General features: G+C 38.9%; 2 protein-coding genes across 2 annotated transcripts in view; one reads left to right on the plus strand and one right to left on the minus strand.

Moving 5' to 3' along the window:
• The first annotated feature begins 1,705 nt into the window (after positions 1-1,705).
• Positions 1,706-12,767, plus strand: SFRP4 (secreted frizzled-related protein 4). The gene is made up of 6 exons (XM_011972840.1): positions 1,706-2,725; positions 4,362-4,442; positions 4,537-4,602; positions 6,480-6,678; positions 9,009-9,072; positions 11,028-12,767. Exons 1-6 carry the CDS (start codon positions 2,281-2,283, stop codon positions 11,211-11,213), a joined length of 1,041 nt encoding a protein of 346 aa, XP_011828230.1. The 5' UTR covers positions 1,706-2,280; the 3' UTR covers positions 11,214-12,767.
• Positions 12,768-18,344: 5,577 nt separating this feature from the next.
• The window catches only part of NME8 (NME/NM23 family member 8), a 63,435-nt gene continuing 59,838 nt past the window's right edge, over positions 18,345-21,941 (minus strand). The window contains exon 18 of the mRNA XM_011972852.1: positions 18,345-18,507. The gene's annotated coding sequence lies outside the window, so the exon portion shown is untranslated. The remainder of the gene's footprint in view (positions 18,508-21,941) is intronic.

Consider the following 21,941-nt stretch of genomic DNA (forward strand, 5'->3'; position numbering starts at 1 on the left):
AAAAAAAAAAAAAAAAGGCACCCCTGTGCAGGTTGATAACAAAAGCAGAACACACACAGGGTGGCCAGATCCCAGTCTATGGCACCCCAAGACTGGGTGGACAGAATGAGACCCTGTCTCAAAAAAAAAAAAAAAAAAAAACTTAAAGAAAAAAAAAAAAAAAAAAAAAAAAAGGCATGCCTCAGAGAACATCAGGGAAGCCCACGAGACTTTGTGACTTGGTACTTACATAGTTAAACAGATGCAGCAGGTTCAAACTGGCTGCAGAAATTTGAGCCCTCTCCAAGTTTTCCCTGCTCAGACTCATAGGAAAAGTGTAGGGTAGTTCAGCTCTTTCTCTTGCTCTCCTGGTAGGAACCACAGCTGAAAATCTTTTTTGCTTAGTGAAGGGTTTAGGCTCATTGGAGTTTACTGCTAGAAATGGCTTGAGATGTCATCTGGGCTTTCCTCCTAATGTGATATTTTACTAGCCTGGTTTGGCATCTTTGGAGGTTGAGACCTGTTCCACAGGAAGTGGATTACCTTTCTAGAGTGGCTTGTCAGTGTAAGAACACCGTGGGCTTCCCCTAAATAAGAACCACTCTTTGGATGAATCCTGAAATGTATTTGTCTCATTTATCCTTTTCACTTACTATGTTTAATTCATGTTCCCTAATAAACAAGATAATGCATTTAAAGTTCTTAGCTCCATGTCTTGACCATTGTAAATTCCCAGTAGATGTCACTTGCACTTGTTGTTTCCTCGCCTGTTTTAATCCTTAGTCTTCAGTTTTAATCCTCAGTCAAAACTAAACTAATTGTGTAGGTTTAAGCTTTGGAGAGAAAAATTGTGTGCCTTAAATTTAAGTTAAACTATGTTTTTAAAGATTAACATTCAGAGAACATGTTTCCATATTGCTGATGCCCTAAAAAATAGCATATACCAGAAGTCTTACCACTTGAAGATTGACATACATCAATCTTATATAAATAAAGCCTCCCTTTTCTGTGGATAGCTGAGCCAGCAATTGAACTTACTACCTCTTCCTAATGCAAATAAGATAAAAGAGAAAGCAAAGCATACATATTTGCATCCCATAGTACACAGCTTCTTAGCTTCTTACTCAACTCAAGCAACAGTCTCTGAGCACATCAAAAATCAAGATTTTAGGCTGCTGAGGTGGAAATCCTTTGGCATGAAGGATCAGAGCTGGGGAGACCTTTCAGATTGTGGTGTCTGATGTTTTCTCCTGGGTTCCACTAATGCTGGAGAGGGGAACAGGGAGTTAGAAGGAAGAGGGAATGTTGGAAGACATTTCCCAAGCTGGAAGATGCTAACACACCTTCCCCCAGTTCTATTAAGTTCCTGGAGCAGAAACAAACCAAGTGTTATACTGGAAAAATTTAGGCCCAAACTGTCTACTAGCAACAACAGCAACAACAACAACAAACCACACTCCACACAACTAAGGGCGGAGTGGGGTAATTTATACAATGTGTCCCTCCTATTCCGACATCCACTGCACTCTCCCCTGCCTCGCAGGACAGTGTCCCAACTGTCCTTAGCGCTCCTCATGCCGCCTACCGGAGAAAGCAAATATATTTCAGAATTAGAGGGCAGCAGAAGCTCCTATTTCCCCCCAACTCTATACTTTGAAAAACTCTAAGGCAGAGGGAGCAAAGTTCAGTTTTCACGCCAAAGGGTGTCTTTCTCTCTCTTGAAATTCTCTCCCGCACCCTCTTGTATCCGGTGTCGAAAACAACTGCCAGAGGTTCTTTTTCTTGGTCCGAAGAAAAACGACTGGCCAGACTAAAAAGGAGGGACTTCAGGGGGAAAGCAGGCTTCCAGCCCTGGGCTGTGGCCCAGACGGGATGATGTCACCGCTTCTGCACCGAGGGGCCTGGGGGTGGGGCGGCCAAAGGGGAGCCCGCGCCGCGCCTGCAGCTGCCAAGGGAGCATTCCGAGCCCACGTCAGGGGAGGTGTCCGGATAAATAGGGTCCCGCAATGGCCGTGGCTGGCTGCGCTCCGAGCTGCGGAGTCCGGGACTGGAGCTGCCCGGGCGGGTTCGCGCCCCGAAGGCTGAGAACTGGCGCTGCTCGTGCCCTGTGTGCCAGACGGCCGAGATCCGCGCTCGGACCCAGCCGAGATCCCACTTTGCTACCGACTGGAGTTTGGGGAAAGAAACTCTCCTGCGCCCCAGAGGATTTCCTCCTCAGCGAAGGGACAAGTAAAGACGAAGGTGGCAGGAAGAGAAGGGCGCTTTCTGTCTGCCAGGGTCGCAGCGCGGGAGGGCAGTGCCATGTTCCTTTCCATCCTGGTGGCGCTGTGCCTGTGGCTGCACCTGGCGCTGGGCGTGCGCGGCGCGCCCTGCGAGGCGGTGCGCATCCCTATGTGCCGGCACATGCCCTGGAACATCACGCGGATGCCCAACCACCTGCACCACAGCACACAAGAGAACGCCATCCTGGCCATCGAGCAGTACGAGGAGCTGGTGGACGTGAACTGCAGCTCCGTGCTGCGCTTCTTCCTCTGTGCCATGTACGCGCCCATCTGCACCCTGGAGTTCCTGCACGACCCCATCAAGCCGTGCAAGTCGGTGTGCCAACGCGCGCGCGACGACTGCGAGCCCCTCATGAAGATGTACAACCACAGCTGGCCCGAAAGCCTGGCCTGCGACGAGCTGCCCGTCTATGACCGTGGTGTGTGCATCTCGCCTGAAGCCATCGTCACGGACCTCCCGGAGGGTGAGACTGGAGGAAGGATGGAGGGAGGCGAGGAGGCACCCGGGGCTGTGGCTGCCACTTGAGAACTAGGCGGCCACACTTAAGGCTGCTGGGGGCTTCTGAGGCTTGTAGGAGGTGGGAAGAAATGGGGGAAACATTTTCTTCAGAAAAAGTCTGGTTTCCCCCGTAGGAATTTTACAAGCTAGCGAAGGGCGCTGCACCCCTTAAGGAAAAAAAAAAAAAAAGATTTGCTTACAAAGGGAGCCTTCGACGATGTTTGCATTTACAGTAGTAACAGAAATGATAATAGCAGTAAACAGGTGTTGCTAGGTGTCTGAGCAAGTGTTAAACACATTACACGTTATTCACTCATTTAATGCCCAAAATAATCTCACCAGGCAGGTGTCAATACTCGTTCCATTTAGTGCTACTTCTTAAAAAGTTTTTTTCTGAAAAAGCAGTAATGGTCATTGCTTCCCACCAGGAGCGAGATTTGTAATTGCAGTTTCCCTGGAAAATTGTGAGGTCTGTTTCATGGTCATTGACCCCGAGCCAACTACTGTGGCATTTTAGTTAACCCCATCCCTACTTCCACTTCCTTCTTTTTTCTTTGGTCATTTGACTGTTTTTCTAGGAAGAAGGAGAAGTTTAAATTCACTTCTTGAAATGAAACCTAGGAATATTTTTGCATTATTTTATCCAGGCTTTCTCTGACCCAGGTTACCCCACATTTAAAGACACTCTGATATTGCTGTGCTGGAATCTCTGAACTTATTCCCAGAGCATTGCCCTAAACATGAAGGAGGAGTGGTTAAGTGAATGGGGTAAATGGAAACTCCTCTCTAGTTTAGAGTTTTAGGGGAAAAAACCACATATTTATTGTTTAAATTATATAACTAATAGAGGATTATGCTTGGTTTTGGTTATATACCTGTGAACTGTTTCTGCATTGCAAGATATGAGGTGGAGATTTGGAAATATTTTGGTTACTTTGATTAATATAAGCTGTTAACTTGGAATATCGACATTTCAATTTGACTTTGGGAGAGAGTGATGTGATTTATCCAGTTGGGTTGTATATACCAGTGTATACCAGCGAGGTTAAATGGATATACATTCACATCAATTTGTGCTTGGATAGGCGAATATTCCCCCAGAGGATCTCTTTTCTAAGCCCTAGATATCATTATGAAAGGAGAAGTCAACAGTCACATGCCGTTTTTGCTATATAAATACATATTTTTTTTAGATGGGTCCTCGCTGTGTTACCCAGGCTGGAGTGCAATGGCACAATCTCAGCTCACTGCAACCTTCGCCTCCCGGGTTCAAGTGATTCTCCTACCTCAGCCTCCCGAGTAGCCGGGATTACAGGTGTCCACCACCATGCCTGGCAAATGTTTGTATTTTCAGTAGAGACAGGGTTTTGCCATATTGGCCAGACTGGTCTCAAACTCCTGACCTCAGGTGATCCACCCATCTCAGCCTCCCAAAGTGCTGGGATTACAGGCGTGAGCCACCTCACCCGGCTCATTTTTACCATTAAGTACTATTCTTTTGTGATACTATGTTAGTTTATATCTTCAGAGGGCTCCTTATACTAGCTGGGTGAATAGACAAAATCACCAACCACGCCCATGTGGCCCTGTTTGTGTTTCAGATGTTAAGTGGATAGACATCACACCAGACATGATGGTACAGGAAAGGCCTCTTGATGTTGACTGTAAACGCCTAAGCCCTGGTGAGTTCTTTCTTCTTGGATGTTCCCTCTACTTCTCCTCTCCAGAGTGATTTCTGTACTCTTTCCAACTTTCTGCCTCTTTTGCCTTTTTTAGATCGGTGCAAGTGTAAAAAGGTGAAGCCAACTTTGGCAACATATCTCAGCAAAAACTACAGCTATGGTAAGTCATCTGTTAAAGCCATTTACTTTTGAGACTCGGTTCATTACAAAGCTGGAATCTCAATACGGTTGCTCTCATTAAAGCTAGTCACAAAGTAAAGAAAACAAAAGGTTGACTGTTTGTCTAGTTGATTATGTGAATTCTATTAATATATGACACAATAACAACTGCAAAATGTCTTGCTTTTCTGGATAAATCAAGTGCAAACAAAAGGAATGACCCAGGTGATAATAATTATATGCATCAGATTAAAAGTTTGACATCTTGATCCTCCTTGTCTTGGTAAGAAGTGCTGATCAGCCGGGATGGCACACCCCAACTGTTCTCTTCCTGAGGTTTTACTGCTGCAGGAAGAATGGGAAAGTGATCCATGGATCTGATTATCTGTGAGTCGGAGAATTAAGGCCCATAGGCCCAGAGAATTAAGATCTGCCTGCATATCCTTTTACTTGTGAAAAGCTACAAATATTTAACATCTTAAAGAAATTGTGAAAAAAAATATTACTCACAAAATCCTATGGTTACGCTATTGAAATAGTTTAAATGCCCTCCTCTCTCTTACTTGAAAGAACCACTCAGCATTTTCTTGCAAGAATAAGTCAATCATGAAATTTGAAATGTTTTAAGTAATTTTAATTTCACTATTGTCATCTGAAAGTAATTTTAATTAACATATGTTCTTTTTCAATTCAAAAAGAAATGTAAAAGGCAGACATTTTAAAAGCGTCTGTTTGGGCTGGCTACCTTATATTTCATTGCATGTCTTAAATTATTTCTGCTGAAATAACATAAAGTGGTTTTAGGGAAAATGCTTATTTTGTTTGCTGACTTAGTTTTCATCTTGCAAATTGAAATTTTATATCAGTAAGAAACTTTAGGATATATATCAGAGGTAAAAGTAGGAGGATCACAGAAACATAAAAATCTGAAAAAAGTAAGCTCTTACAAAGCTATCAGATTTAAGGATGATATTTAGCCAATGTGGGTAATTCAGCAACAACAAAAAGTAGTTTATCTTTTCCTGTAGCTTTTTTTCTTAAAGCCTGCTCTATGTAGATACTATCCTAATCTGATTTACTTAGTCCCTCCTCTGCCAAGATCCAGCCTGAGATACTAATCTGAGTTTCACTGTCATGTTGTTCTCTTGGGTGTTATGGCCTTGGAACGACCTTGATGAAGAAACCATTTTGTATTCAAGTCCTTTGGTGTCTTCATAAACTGGCCGCCTGAAATGGAATCCAAGACAGAGCCATATTAGGCTGATTACAACTCTATGGGAGGCAGTAATAACAAGAGACCACAGAAACCAGCATTTAAAACTTGGTCAGAGACAGTGACATTAACAGCCATCTGTAATAACAGTTCTATCTCTGCTCACCATGGGTCTACTTTGTCAGTCTGTGAAATTAAAAGTAGTCCTCAGAGACTCCCTCCACTTCAAAAATGTTACGACTAATAACTATCTCTGTAAAACAGAAGAAGCTGAAGCATCAGATGAGTGATGGAAGAAATGCAAACCTTAAGATGACTTCTGATGTGAAAATATATGATCCTCACTTTGAATCACCACAGTGGAGAATACAAATACTGTGAATTTTTTACTGAGCTAAAGGCAGAGAAAGACTAAAACTTGCCTTTCCATTTGCTTTCCCATCTCACAGTATGCCCCAGAACATTTAAGACAATGTTGACAATATAGGACACCATCCATTTAGCATATGACTGTGTGGGCTTTTTGCCTGCACTCAGGCCACTTGGACATAACCATAATTACAGGAGTGATTCTTTAAGAGAGGCTCAGAGGTTGGCATGAATACACTATCCCTAGTTTTTCCCCAAAACCTTCAACAACACTTTTATCTATTTTTAAATTGCAGTTATTCATGCCAAAATAAAAGCTGTGCAGAGGAGTGGCTGCAATGAGGTCACAACGGTGGTGGATGTAAAAGAGATCTTCAAGTCCTCATCACCCATCCCTCGAACTCAAGTCCCGCTCATTACGAATTCTTCTTGCCAGTGTCCACACATCCTGCCCCATCAAGATGTTCTCATCATGTGTTACGAGTGGCGCTCAAGGTAGGCACAAAGAGGCAGAAGGAACTGTCTGCACACTGTTAGAAAAACCTCAATCTCAGTTAGCAGTCATGGTTTAAAAATATAACAAAAATATGTCAATGGCTTTTAAAAAAATTAGTTTAACAGATGCCTCTGTTTGAATAGCATATATTCTAATTGTCAATTATTTCTTCACAGGATGAAGGAAAAATCAAAATATGAGTATTTGAATAGAGTCTTTAAAAATCCATTTCAAAATTCATTAATTGATTTCAAAATTTATAGGCAAGTCAATTATTTTAAGGAAGAACAATTCTTTTCAAATCATTCAAACAATTTTAGAGTCACAAATACTAAATTCTTAAGGCCACTTTAATAGCTTACAGATCAAGTAAGTAGGCATCTGAGACTATAGTTCCGCATGTTTCCATATAAACACTTTACAATATTTGACAGAGTATTGCACACACACACACACACACACACGCACACTTTAAGATGATTTCTGAATCGAATATGTGATTCTCAATTCAAACATCACAAGGCAAAGTATAAACAAATATGTATATGCTTCACACACACTCATACACACAAATTCTAGCTGGGTGTATTTGTCTTCCTGGCCTCTCTTTCCTTACTCTTATTTATTTATTTATATTTTTGGATATTGGTACATTACTTATAATACAAAGTCAAACTCTTGAGCCCAGCCTCCATGTTGGGCCCTGTAAGTTGATTGCAGTATACTCCTCCAGCAAAATCACTCAGTTTTACGTAACAAGTCATCCCTCCCATTCTCTGCTGTTAATGCTCATCTGTTTCTTCTATATAGATATAAACTAAGACTATTCCTCTGAAAAGAAACCAAAAACATTTTTGAGAACTAACTTCACTTTTCTGTATTCTGTCAGTACTTGGGTGCCCTCCTTGCAACATGGATATCACCGTGTGTTCTTGGTTTTAAAGCCAGACTCTGCTTGTATCTTGTCTCCCTAAAGAAGCAATCAGTGACTCTGGACTCATCTCTACCAAGGCGTTTGCATCTGCTGCAGTGCTAGAGATGTGGTTGGGGATACCAGGTTGCTAGTCATTACATTCTATCTGGAGAGGTGAATGGATTATAATCCATTCCAGTAAAAATACTTTTGGATAATTGGGATGCATGTCCTCACAAATGATTCTAATAAATTGGTAAGGGTATGTAAAGACGATTGTGAAAATAAGAGAGGAAATCTGCTTTATGAGACCTGCAAAACTGGTGTAAAGTTACACTTGTTAAAACCATGTGATGCAATAGTAGATGTAAAGATAAATAAAATGGAGGAAAAACTCTTGAAGCAGGTTTTAATGCACCTTATATTGTACTATACAATAACTTTCAAATGGATTAAATAGACAAATATTGTAAGAACTTAAAAAAACAGGATAAAATTAGGTGGCTAAATATATCTGAAAAGCAAAGTAATTTGTAAACATAAAAGTAATGTAAGAAATTACAAGGAAAAATATCAATACACATATTTGACCACATAATATTATACACATAAAAATCACAAATAATGATAGAAAAGCAAATAAAAATTGATAAACTTAATTGAAAAAGATATGAAAAGATAGTAGTCTTATTAAAGAGTTCATAAAATTAATATTTAAACATCGAGACCACAATGTAGAAATATATGTACATAAATTTATATAGAGAAGTTCAAATAGTAACACAAATATAATACAAATAGTAAGTAAACATTTAAAAAATTATCTCCTTGATTCTAAATCCAAATAAAAACAAGATTTCATTTTCACCTAATGCTTAATGTTAATGAATCGGATGAAAGTGCAACCATTTTGAAAACAACTTGGCACTATGCATTGAAAATCTTTTAAAAGAATACATGCCCTATGACTCAGTTATTCTATTTTAAAAATCTGTCCTAAGAAAATAATAAGCCAGTGCACACTACTGTATACAGGGTTATTCAATGCAATACTGGTAATCATAGCTAAGCAAAAGGGAATTCAGCAATAAAGAAATGGCTGGATATATTATGGATATCCATATTCATAATATTGTATTATTAACATTAGATTTTTAAATTATTTCAATTACATCAGAAAATTTAGATCATAAAATGACAAAAGGAAATTTTCAGATCATCTAAATACACAATGTGGTCTAGTAAGTGTAATAAATATTGTTACAAGGAGGAATGAAAGGAAACACCAATAAAATTAAATGGTAGATATGTGGATTATGGGGTAAAAGGTTATTGAATAATTTTTTTACAATTTCTGTAATTTTAGCTTTTTACTTTTGTAATAAAAATCTGCTTACTAAGATAATTTGTTTTCAGGATGATGCTTCTTGAAAATTGCTTAGTTGAAAAATGGAGAGATCAGCTTAGTAAAAGATCCATAGTAAGTATCATGAACGACACTGTGAAGATGGATGTAAGTGCGTATAAAAGATTTCTTTAGAATTGGGGAATTCTTCCCATTGTCTCATCTTCAAGCTCTCATAAGAGCCAGCAATAGCGACAGTATTTGTCTTTTGAATAGGCCATTAAGAGTGTAGCTATTCTCACTTAGAATTTTTACCAGGAATCTGTCATTCAACTTCAAAGGTTGTGAAGTTGTGTTCAATACTAATGTACTGGTTATTTCCAAGTTAAATGAGCCTTTTGTTTCCTTATTACATGTAGTTGTTTTAGTGAACCGTGAGATCCTTGAGCAGACTTAATATCCATTGAGACTAAATCTGACATATATTTGGAAGGGTGGAAATATCTGATAATAAAACTTACCCTATCACTATACATAGCAGAATCTTTTCCTGTATTTATAATAACTTAAGACTTTTGTCAAAAATCATACACAAAAAGTAATTGTTTTACAGTCAAATCTAGGATTTTTGTGGTAACATCATAGAAATATTGGTAATTCAATTAGAGGAGTTAAATAATTTTTTGCCCAGAAATGTGAAATTACAACCCAATCTAAAGACATCAGGTAATTGGTTTGAAATTTTTAAAGCTTCCCTTCTCTGCAAAATATGTCCATATTCATTAAGAAGAATTTGTGTTTACAGGTTCACAAAACATATTGCTACTGCCTGTGCTCTCTTAGTTTGCACCAATGAAAAGTCCCAGGCAAGAGGAAAGTATATATTAACAATTGAGTTATGGAGAATGTAGTTAGAATACAGCCTCCCCTAGTCGGTGTACTTCTGAATAAGAGAACCAAACACTATTGTGTTAAATCAGAGCTAAAAACTCATGAGCTGCTCAGAAGCATGCTTAGTTCTATTAGACAGGAAATTCTAGCAGGATTGGTTATCTGGTTTCCAGGACTACAGTAGATTAGAAGCATCAGTACAGAAGGCAAGCAGACCGTGAGAACCTGAGCTTGCTGAGAAGAAAGCGTTCAATAATCAGAGCTGTGGGACCATTCACTTTTGCAGCATATTTTCCAATAAACTTCAGTAGGAGTTTGAAAATATCACCACATGATAGCAACATACCATAATGAGTTTATTAGTTTAGAATAGATTAGAATTGTGTCATAGCACAGTGGGGACAATGTTTTTCTTTTCATTGCATTCCTACTGCATAGAATAATACCCAACTGATGACTGTGGTCAAACTTCTGGCTGAATGAAATAGACTCTAACCAAGCAGGGACATCTGTGTTAATATAAAGCAATGTCAATTCAACTGGACTCACTTTTTTATTGTTCCTTACTTGAGCTATTTAAAGAATAAACTTTTTGCTATCAGAGAGACTTGATTTTTCAGAATGACTCATTTCCCAATGGTTCTGGATAGCTAGCACATTAGAGGATGACTAGGTGTAGAAGGGGCCTCTGTCTTCCTTTGGATGTGGGAGAATGAAGTGAACAAACCCCTTACTTCCCAGTGACGTGGTGTAAACTAATGCTAGTAGCCATGAAATAAGAGCCTTTTTAGAAGGCTTTGCACTATAGGAATGTTGCATTATGGGGCTAGTGGTCAAAAGTGCATGGGTGAGGGCCTCTGGCTCTGGAGTCAGAGTGGGTGAATTTGAATCCTGACTCTGACATTTACTAGCTCTGTGGCCTGCAAATAACCTCTTTGTGCTTGTTTCCTGCCCCTGTCAATGGTGCTTATCTGGAAGGACTGTTGTTTCAATGAAATGAATGCATGTGAAAACTTCATCACACACTGAGCACTTTCCGAGTCACCTGGTACCTGATAAGGGCTTGACATAGGGTAGCTATTACAATTGTTACCGTCATTAGTATATTACAGTGAAAAACTTGCCTTAATTTTCATATTAGCTGAGCACCATAAAGGGGTGAGATAATTTGATAGTCATGTTTACAAATTGCCTTTCAGCAGTGGGAAGAGAGGCTGCGGGAACAGCGGAGAACAATTCAGGACAAGAAAAAAACAGCTGGGCGCACCAGTCGTAGTAATCCCGCCAAACCAAAGGGAAAGCCTCCTGCTCCCAAACCAGCCAGCCCCAAGAAGAACATTAAAACTAGGAGTGCCCAGAAGAAAACAAACCCCAAAAAAGTGTGAGCTAACTAGTTTCCAAAACGGAGACTTCCGACTTCCTTACAGGATGAGGCTGGGCATTGCCTGGGACAACCTATGCAAGGCCATGTGCCCCTTGCCCTAACAACTCACTGCAGTGCTCTTCATAGACACATCTTGCAGCATTTTTCTTAATGCTATGCTTCAGTTTTTCTTTGTAAGCCATCACAAGCCATAGTGGTAGGTTTGCCCTTTGGTACAGAAGGTGAGTTAAAGCTGGTGGAAAAGGCTTATTGCATTGCATTCAGAGTAACCTGCGTGCATACTCTAGGAGAGCAGGGAAAATAATGCTTGTTACAATTTGACCTAATATGTGCATTGTAAAATAAATGCCATATTTCAAACAAAACACATAATTTTTTACAGTATGTTTTATTACCATTTGATATCTGTTGTTACAATGTTAGTGATGTTTTAAAATGAGATCGAAAATCTAATGCTTCTAAGAAGGAACAGTAGCAGAATGAATGTCTAAAAGATCTTTATGTGCTTATGGTCTGTAGAAGGATTTTTGTGATGAAAGGGGATTTTTTGAAAAATCTAGAGAAGTAGCATATGGAAAATTATAATGTGTCTTTTTTACAATGACTTTTCAGCTCTGTTTTTAGCTAGAAACTCTAAAAACAAAAATAATAATAAAGAAAAATAAATAAAAAAGAGAGGCAGACAATGTCTGGATTCCTGTTTTTTGGTTACCTGATTTCATGATCATGATGCTTCTTGTTAACACCCTCTTAAGCAGCACCAGAAACAGTGAGTTTGTCTGTACCACTGGGAGTTAGGTACTAATTAGTTGGCTAATGCTCAAGTATTTTATACCCACAACAAGAGAGGTATGTCACTCATCTCACTTCCCAGGACATCCACCCTGAGAGTAATTTGACAAGTATAAAAAAGGCCTTCATGTGAGTGCCAAAAATTTATTTTCTTCACTTAAATATTTTTTTTTGCCTAAATACATGTGAGAGGAGTTAAATATAAATATACACAGAGGAAAGTTGAGGTTCCATCTCTGAAATGAGAATTACTTGACAGTTGGGGATACTTTAATCAGAAAAGAAGAACTTATCTTGCAGTATTTTATCAACAAATTTCATAATTGTGGACAATTGGAGGCATTTATTTAAAAAAACAATTTTATTGGCCTTTTGCTAACACATTAAGCATGTATTCTCTATAAGGCATTCAATAAATGCACAACGCCCAAAGGAAATAAAATCCTATCTAATCCTGCTCTCCACTACACAGAGGTAATCACCATTAGTATTTTGGCATATTATTCTCCAGGAGTTTCTTATGCACTTATACAACGATTTGAATAAATAAAACTAGGACCCTGCTATACGTGTGTTTCATAACCTGCCTCCTTTGCTTGGCTCTTTATTGAGATAAGTTTTCATGTCAAGAAAGCAGATACCACCTCATTTCTAACAGCTGTGTTATATTCCATAGTATGCATTACTCAACAAACTGTTGTGCTATTGGATACTTAGGTGGTTTCTTCACTGACCATACTGAATAAACATCTCAATAGTCAAATGTCTGTGTGTATCCTTCATTAGTACCTTGGGATACGTTTGTTTAAATAGTATTTTCGGGCCTAGGAGTATGCTCAGCAAGGAAAGTTCTTGATCTTGTCAATTATGCCCCAGAATGCTTGGAACATCGGTGGATGGAAATGCTCATTAAGTGTATGGTGTATGGAAACCCTCACTAAGATTGTTTCTCCTTCTCCATGTTTATCATAAATTTAAAGTTGTAACTAACTGGTGGCCACCTTGGACAAACCTTCTCCCTTCATCTTTGAACCATCAGCTGACAACATTCTCAGCACTTCCTATACTCCTGGCCACTGGGAAATAGTGATTTGAACCCCTCAAAGTATATAGATAAATGGATGGATGGATAGATGATTGATAGATAGACGGATAGAAAGATGGATGGATGGATGGATGGATGGATGGATAGATAGATAGATAGATAGATAGATAGATAGATAGATAGATAGATAGATGGATAGATAGATTTCTTAACTGCTGGAAAAGCCTATGCAACCTCCTCTATTTTTTAACAATCTAACTTAATAACGTAACTGGTTAACTATAGGAACTGAAGAATTACAGTATAGCAGAGCTGCTAATAGATGCTCTCTGTCTAGCCTCCTTTTAAGATACATGAGAACTTACATAAATAGCCTTAGTTCTTACTTTTCAGCTGTAAACCAATGTAGTCTGATCACACTTTTGGTTTCTCTCCTTGGATACCTATAAGATTGTGTATTGCATTCTTACAACAAAACCCTGGATACCTATAAGATTGTCTATCGCATTCTTACAACAAAGCCCTTACTAGCTTGAGGGTGTTTCTGATTGGGGTAACCAGTCCCTGAGTAAAAAAGAAGAGCACGTTTTTGCTGCAAGGATGTACCTGTTATTATTACCAATTCAAAAAGCAAAAATGGTTATTTGGAATCATGCAATGAAAAGGTTGAATAAGACCTCAGAAGTCATAAACTCGCTTGTTGGAGAAAGGTTGTATAAGTTTTTCTGATTTCTTGCACATAGCTAGAGACCAATTCAGGCCCTCAAATTTCCTGAATTTTGATTTACCAGTCCAAAGTCCACTGATTTTTTGGTAACATAAATCTGGGCTGCTAGAGGGACCACTTATTTATCACCATAGAAAGCAACAGGATAACGAATTTCTGCTTCTTGTTATAGTCTGATTTATGCTAATACTGACCATATTTCCTAATGGAAAATACTTTTGAAAAGCAGTTTACACTATAAGATGTATTACATCATAGGGAGAGGCATGCCAACCAACAATACATCAGTAATTAACTGATATTATTAGCCACAATATCAGTTAATTGTCAACTGTGTGATTTAACTGATAAAGAAGCATGCCATGTTCTCCAGATGAATGAAGTACCCAAGATAGAGTAGCTACTTTAATTTAAAGCACCCCGAAGAAGATGCTGAACCCTAGGATAGCAATGGAATATCCCCCCGTATTATTCAAACAACAGAGATAAGCAAAAAAAAAAAAAAAAAGAAAGAAAGAAATAAAACAAAAAGACCCAAAATGTCAAAGTAGCTACTCAAAATGTCAAAATTAACATTTTAGTGTGAATCCTTCTGGTCTTTCTTTCTGTTTTGCTGTATCAACTTAATAAGGCAGCATGAAAACTGCTCCACGTAAAGAATGCAACAGTAGGTTTATATTGGACAGTTGCATAGCTTGGATGTATCAGAGTCTATTTTACCAATAATTTGTGAAAATGGACTTTTAAATGTGGTTCACAAGTCATGCCAGGGTAAGATAGGTGTTTGTGACACAAATAATTTTCCTTCATTATTGAATACTAAAGACCATAAAAAATGCTGCCATAAGAGAGTGCAAGGCATAAACTGGGGGCAGTGGCTCACACCTGTAATCCCAGCACTTTGGGAGGTTGATGTGGGCAGATTACAAGGTCAGGAGATCGAGACCAGACCATCCTGGCTAACACGGTAAAACCCCGTCTCTATCAAAAATACAGAAACTTAGGTGTGGTGGCAGGCGCCTGTAGTCCCAGCTACTCTGGAGGTTGAGGCAAGAGAATCTCTTGAGCTGGGGAGGCAGAGGTTGCAGTGAGCCAAGATCACACCATTGTACTCCAGCCTGGGAAACAAAGCGAGACTCCGTCTCAAAAAAAAAAAAAAAAAAGAGTGCAAGTCATAAATGTTTTCTGTATTTTGTCTAATGAACATGTATTACTTTTATAATTATCAGATACTACAAAAATATTATTAGAGAGGGATATATAGAATGTAGTTTGGTTTAAAGACATTTAGACATGCTAGTTTGAGAACTATTCCCTTGATCATACGTGTTTTCATCTGGGTTCTCAGAGAAGCAAATGCCAAAACAGAATTAAATGTGCAAAATGCCTGTGAGAGAGAATGAGGAGGGATCTAAGTAGGGCTGGAAGAGTTGTCAGAACACAATGGATGTCCACTCTGAGTGAAGGAGAGAGGGAAGAGAGAAGAAAGGTTGAGTAGAAGCATTCCAGACTGCTGCAAAGTCTAAAGAAGGTTTGGCAAGGTTATCTGGGAGTCTGAAGCCAGTCATCTGTCAAAAGAGTCCCTCTTCTCCCAGGGATAGCTCTAAGTACCCTGTTGTGCTCAGTCACTGACTGAGAGCAACCCATCGGTAGTGTGGTCTTGCTGCAAAGGTGACAGTCAATTTCAGGGTGCAGAGCTAGAACCCTTATCATTATGGCCTCTGCAATTGGAGGTTGTGATTCACATTCTCATGCTCAGCACACTATGACAACCATAAAAATATTAGCATTTGATCACTACACTTTTCCACCAGAATCTATAAAGTAGCGTCAAGCAACAGAATGTCTCTGTCAACTTCTGTAACTAGCAGCCGTACACTATTCAATCCCTAAGCTGTGGGCTTTTGTCTTCGTGCTTTTTCATGTCTTTTTCTTTTCAAATTTATTGAAGAAAGACTATGTTGATCATCACTACAGATCTTACAGTATTTGTTTGCTTTGCTACCTGAGAGAAATTTCTATCTACTGGGATGTAAGAAAATATTTTTAAAGAGGTAATTAATGGCAAGAACAAAGCCATGGTGTGTAATCTTGCCTTTAGAGCATAAGTCTTATATATTTAGTTGTGATATTTGTATGAGAACAATTTTATAACTAAAACATGCAACTGCAGTATCTCAGTGAGAACAATTTACAATGGCTAATATGGCTTACTTTAATGACATATTATGAAAAGGGAAAACAGTTAAATTGTTTATTAACAATTAAATTCAGCTAACAGAGCAGGCTTATAATCAGAGGACTATTCCTAAATCTCATAAAATTATAAGAACTTGAATAATATAACCAGGTGCAAAGAACTGAAGTTAAGCAAAAAAAGATAGTATTATGAATAAAATGTCACCATGGTACCAAAATAAATCTAAAATAATGTTGTTGATTCAAACTGATGGACTTTTAAAATTCACTAGCATTTTAATAATAATTCTAATCATTTATAATATTTATTATGTCATTGAAATATTTCAGCAGTTGAAAAATTAGGCAGGCAATTGCTGAATCATCTTTCTCGTTTTTTGAAAAGCATAAAATGTCTGGCTTTGGAGGTCATCCAAAGTAGCTTCCAATGTTTGAGCAGGTTCAGACACAGTTCAGATAGGCGTCAGTGTCAGGAATCCCTTTCAGTGTCCAGAAAGGGCACCAAGACAGTCCAGCTAGAGGGCCGCAAATAGAGGACAACATATTTTACAAAATCTGTCCATCTTCCACAGGGCATCCACGGAAGGTACTGGAGAGCATTAGGCTCAAATCAAGAATGCTTTGGGTGTCCTGTCATGGAACTGGGCTGGATGGACTGGGTGTAGACATCAGAGAGACTCTGGCTTTAGGGTTAAGGTGCATAACTGAGCCAGTACTAGAGAATGGGGACTGTTCTGTCTGGGGGAAGTCATGTAGACACTGACCTCATGCCAGTGAAGTCATCCTCGTGTATTTGGTTGATGGGATAGAGGCGCTTTCAGCACAGATGTCCCATTGCCTACTTACTAAGCCTGTCCCTGAATTCAGACCCACATCCCCACACTCCTGGGTATCTCAGCAGCTGACAGTTCTCAGCCCCAAGCTCCAACTTTTCCCACTGATTTTTCAGGTCATACTTGCCTTAGCCACAGTAGTCCAGGTCATGCTTTTACTACCTAAAGTCCAGCCAAAATTCAAGACCAGCCCATTTGGCAGAAGCCCTGGTGACTTTCTAGCCTTTTAAAATCTTTCTCCCCTAGGTGCAAGGTGCCAAGTACTGCTAACCCCAGTCCTTACACGCCTACCTCTTGCTATTGTGTTCCACCTACTAAACACAATCCCCTCTAGACTAAGACGAACTTAACTTAAAGCGTAGTTGGATAGATCTCTTTAGACATTGATTGTTAGATTTCTGGCTACTTCAGTTAGAAAGAAATGGCCTTTCTCTATATCTTGTATATGAAATCTTTGTACAGCTTTAGTCACATATACACACAACTGAGTGTAGCTTGCCATCTGCTGGTGAAATACGATATCACTTTTAAGAGAGCTTTGTCTTGTTCCGTTTTTTTCCCAATGCATTCGAAGGTCTGGATCATCCTTGAGGTAATAGCAGTGTGCCACTCAGCACAATCATATTATGAATATCCAAATACTATTAGGCCATGGAAAGCATCAGATAATAATACTCAACCTGCGGGAGCAGGGAAGGTGAAGGAAGTGAGGAAAGTAAAGATACTGACTGTACTTATTTCTCTGCACAATCTAAAGGAAGCCATTAATTGATTTGCCTTATTTTTTAATGTATTCTGAGAAAGATTGAGAAATATCCTTACTGATAACTCCCATGTGCGTAATTAGATTTTGTATAATTTAACACAGTTCACAGGCATGCTTCTCAAACGTTATGTTGGAATATGAAAGTATTGCAGTGAGTAATCTGTTTCTAATGTAGAGGGATCAAAGTTTGTGAGCATCTTATTTTTATTAATATTAGAGTTAAGAAATTAGATTGAAAACTTAATCATTCAGCAACATGATTCTTACTCATTTGCAATCTAATATTCCCCCTGAGTGGAATGAAAAGGAGGGTGTCATAGCTAACATGCTGGGAACCACATATTACTCTGGCTATGGGCTTAAGAACATGCCACTGCAGAAAATATCATTCAGAGTACATCGTGAGAGAGGAAAAGAAACAAAAGAAAAACAAAATTGGCTTATTACCTTCTTGCATTTTCTTACCCTCAGGGAGTTAGGTACACTGCCTGGACTGTTGGACTGTACTACAGTTTGCAAACTATATAAATCTACATGTCATCCTTTCCTCATTTTCTGCAAGAAAATTCAGAGTCAAAACTTTGACCAATTTTAAATATACATTAGGCAGTGCGCATTTGTATTTAACTCCACTCCTGGCTTTATTTGATCTCTCCTACTCTCTTCTTCCCCACATTCCATGTTCCTCCCTCAATTATCTTGTTGTATATTGTGTGCATTTATATACCTTAAATCTTTTCTGGAAGATCGGGTAAAAATAAACATTAAGATTTGTTTGGGGAATACATTTTTATTCTTATTATGCATAGCCATTCATTTTTGTATCTTGAGATGAGTTTTCCTCCAAAGCATGTTTTTCTTATTATTCCTCCCAGGAAGCTGTGCCAAATGGTTACATATTGATGTGAACTTGTGTATTATCTTCTCAAAGTTCTAGGAAAAGAAAGAATGCACTTAACAAAATAAATGACAGTGCTATACACTAATCTTTCAGCAGTTACCAATTTCCATATTGAAGTGTTGCACACAAATCAGAGAACTGGGAGATGGGCCTTAACCTTTACCTATAGACAGTCTGACTGAGCAAGTAAGCAGTCATCAAACATTTACAGAGCAATAAGTTAATGAACAAACATTTGTGACAGGGTTAAAAATATTAACTTGTGCGTAAGCTTTCTACCCAACCCGTTCAAGGATTAAGAATTGCTGGTTGAACCAAAGGTTAAGAAGAGAATAGGAAGGGGCTGAGAAAAATCCCAGGACTGATTGTGCAGCTTCTTCTGAACATGATGGACAGGCTGGAGTGTAAAGGCGGGGGTTGTGGGGTGGCCTGGGAGAGCAGCTGGGCGTTCAGCAGGACTCTCAGGTCAGAGATGCCCAAGAAAGAGTTTAGGGAGTTTTGTTGTTGTTATACTTTGTTTGAAACAAAATTTCCTTTATTTACTATCTGTTTAAGAACTTTATTAAAGGCTTACTTTTTTTTTCTTCAACTTTATTTTAAGTTCAAGGGTATGTCTACAGGATGTGCAGGTTTGTTACATAGGTAACCGTGTGCCAGGGTAGTTTGCTGCACAGATCATCCCATCACCTAGGTGTTAAGCCCAGCATCCATTAGCTATTCTTTCTGATGCTCTCCCTCCAGCCCCCACCGACAGGCTCTAGTGTGTGTTGTTCCCCCCACGTGTCCATGTGTTCTCATCATTCAGCTCCCATTTATAAGTGAGAACATACAGTGTTTGGTTTTCTGTTCCTGCATTAGTTTGCTGAGGATAATGGCTTCCAACTCCAACCATGTCCTTGCAAAGGACATGATCTCATTCCCTTTTATGGCTGCATAGTATTCCATGCCATATATGTACCACATTTTCTTTATCCAGTCTATCATTGATGGGCATTTAGACTGATTCCATATATTTGTTATTGTTAATAGTTCTGCCATGAATATATGTGTGCATGTATCTCTATAATAGAAGGATTTATATTCCTTTGGGTATATATCCAGTAATGGGATTGCTGGGTCAAATGGTATTTCTGGTTCCAGGTCTTCAAGAAATCAGCACACTGTCTTCCACAATGGTTGAACTAATTTACACTCCCACCATAAAGGCTTACTTTTAATTAAAGATTTCGATGTTAGGATTACATGCATTTTCTTTTAAAAATGTAACACTAAATTTTATATCATTTTGGGGCGGGCGTTGAAGAGTTCTCTTGCAAGAGCTTTTTGTGCTTGTCTGAAATAATTCTTCCTTATTTCACTATTTTTGTTACTATTTTTTTGTCGTGGCAATATGTCGGGGGTGTGTGTATTAAATTTGCCATTGCAACCATTTAAGTGTACAAATCAATGGTATTAATGACATTTACATGGTTTGCAAACATCACCACAAACAATTTCCAAAATATTTTGTCAACTTAAAAAAGACTCTGTACCCATTAAGCAATAACTTACAATTTCACCCTTCCTTCAGCCCCAAGCTATAATTTACTTTTTATCTCTATAATTGCCTATTTTAGGAACCTCATATAAGTGGTAACATGCATTATGTGTTATTCTGTGTCTAACACTTCATTTAGTAAATTTTTTTTGAGATTCATCCATGTTGCAGTATGCATCAATACTTTATTCCTTTTAATAGCTAAATAATATTCCATTGTATCTTTATACCAAACTTTGTTCATTGTTCTGTTAATGGACACTTGGGTGATTTCTTCCTTTTGGTTCTTGTGAATCATTTTTCTATAAACATTACTGTACAGTATATGTTTGAGTCCCTGTTTTCAGTTCCCTTGGGAATGCACCTAAGAATATAATTGATAGGTTAAATAATGATTCTATGTTTAACCTTTTAAGAAACTGCCAAACAATTATCCAGAAGATGCACCATTTTATATTCCTACCAGCCCAAGGTGACTGTGGGTTTTTCCATCACTGTACACTGTACAATCATTGTACACTGTACACTGAAACTTTGGTCATTCAGGTAATTACTAAAAAGTCAGGAATAATAGATGCTGGTGGGGTTGTGGAGAAATAGTAACACTTTTACACTGTTGGTGGGAATATAAATTAGTTCAATCATTATGGAAGACAGTGTGGTGATTCCTCAAGGATCTAGAACCAGAGACACCATTTGACCCAACAATTTCATTACTGCGTATATACCCAAAGGAATATAAATCATTCTACTATAAAGACACATGCACATGTATGTTTATTGCAGCAATAGTTACACTAGCAAAGACATGGAACCAACCCAAATACCCATCAGCGATAGACTGGATAAAGAAAATTTGGTACATGAAATACTATGCAGCCATCCAAAGGATCATGTCCTTTTCAGGGACATGGATGAAACTGGAAGTCACCATCCTCAGCAAACTAACACCAGAACAGAAAATCAAACACTACATGTTCTCACTCATAAGTGTGAGTTGAACATTGAGAACGCATGGACACAGAGAGGGGAACAACATATAGCAGGGACTGTTGGGAGGTGGGGAGTGAGGGGAAGGATCTTAGAGGATGGGTCAATAGGTGCAGGAAACCACCGTGGCACACATATACCTATGTAACAAACCTGTAATTTTTTTTTAGAACAAATAAACATAAAAAGAAAGAAACTTTGGCCATTCAAAGCGGAGAAGTGGAAAGGAGTTGAGTAGAGGGACTGCATGAGGCTTTTTATGTCATAGTAGATGACACCACAGCTCAAGACCAAGGTGTGCAAACCAATGGGTGCATTGCTTGCCCTGTTGTCTCCATCCCTGCAGCCTGGATGCAGCATCCTCCACCTGGTTACAAGCAACCAGACTCCCCAAGGTCATCAGCATCTACAAGGCTCAGGTTTGAGGCTGTGCAGCTACTATGCAATAGAACAGTGTGTCTCACAGGAAATAAAGTTTGATTCAGGAATTTGGGAAAAGTTCTTCTCTTTTTAGGACAGGTTTGTCCTAGCCTCAGTCACTGCAACAAGCAAATAAAATAAAATAATAATTAAACAGGTACGTACTTCACAGTATATACTTTAGTTTTCCTCAGGATTCTCAAAGAGTCTATTAATAACTTCTTTTGCTTCATAGGCATTAGATGCTCCATGGACAACGTTTTTCAACTTACTTATTCCAAACCGGGCTCGGATGGAGTCAGGGGAAAGTACTTTTGCTTCTTCTGGGTCTGTGGGACCCATCAATCGTCTCCATTCGGCAACAGCATTCCACTTGGTCAGAATCATGACCATAGATGGACCTCTGCAAAGAACGGTGCTTTCAGAAGACCCAGCCTACTGAAAACTGTTGACACTGCAAACAAGGCTAAAGACAGACCACTGCACCCTGGGCCAGGGAGCTCCCCTTTATTCTTTGTC

Source organism: Mandrillus leucophaeus, unplaced genomic scaffold (assembly GCF_000951045.1).
Source record: "Mandrillus leucophaeus isolate KB7577 unplaced genomic scaffold, Mleu.le_1.0 Scaffold100, whole genome shotgun sequence".
In the NCBI taxonomy this organism is placed as follows: Eukaryota; Metazoa; Chordata; class Mammalia; order Primates; family Cercopithecidae; genus Mandrillus; species Mandrillus leucophaeus.

Bases quoted from the DNA above. Each gene is read 5' to 3' on its own strand.
- SFRP4 (XM_011972840.1), top strand. From the start codon at position 2,281: ATGTTCCTTTCCATCCTGGTGGCGCTGTGCCTGTGGCTGCACCTGGCG. The intron at 2,726-4,361 runs GTGAGACTGGAG...TTTGTGTTTCAG, and splicing joins CGTCACGGACCTCCCGGAGG to ATGTTAAGTGGATAGACATC. The intron at 4,443-4,536 runs GTGAGTTCTTTC...TGCCTTTTTTAG, and splicing joins CTGTAAACGCCTAAGCCCTG to ATCGGTGCAAGTGTAAAAAG.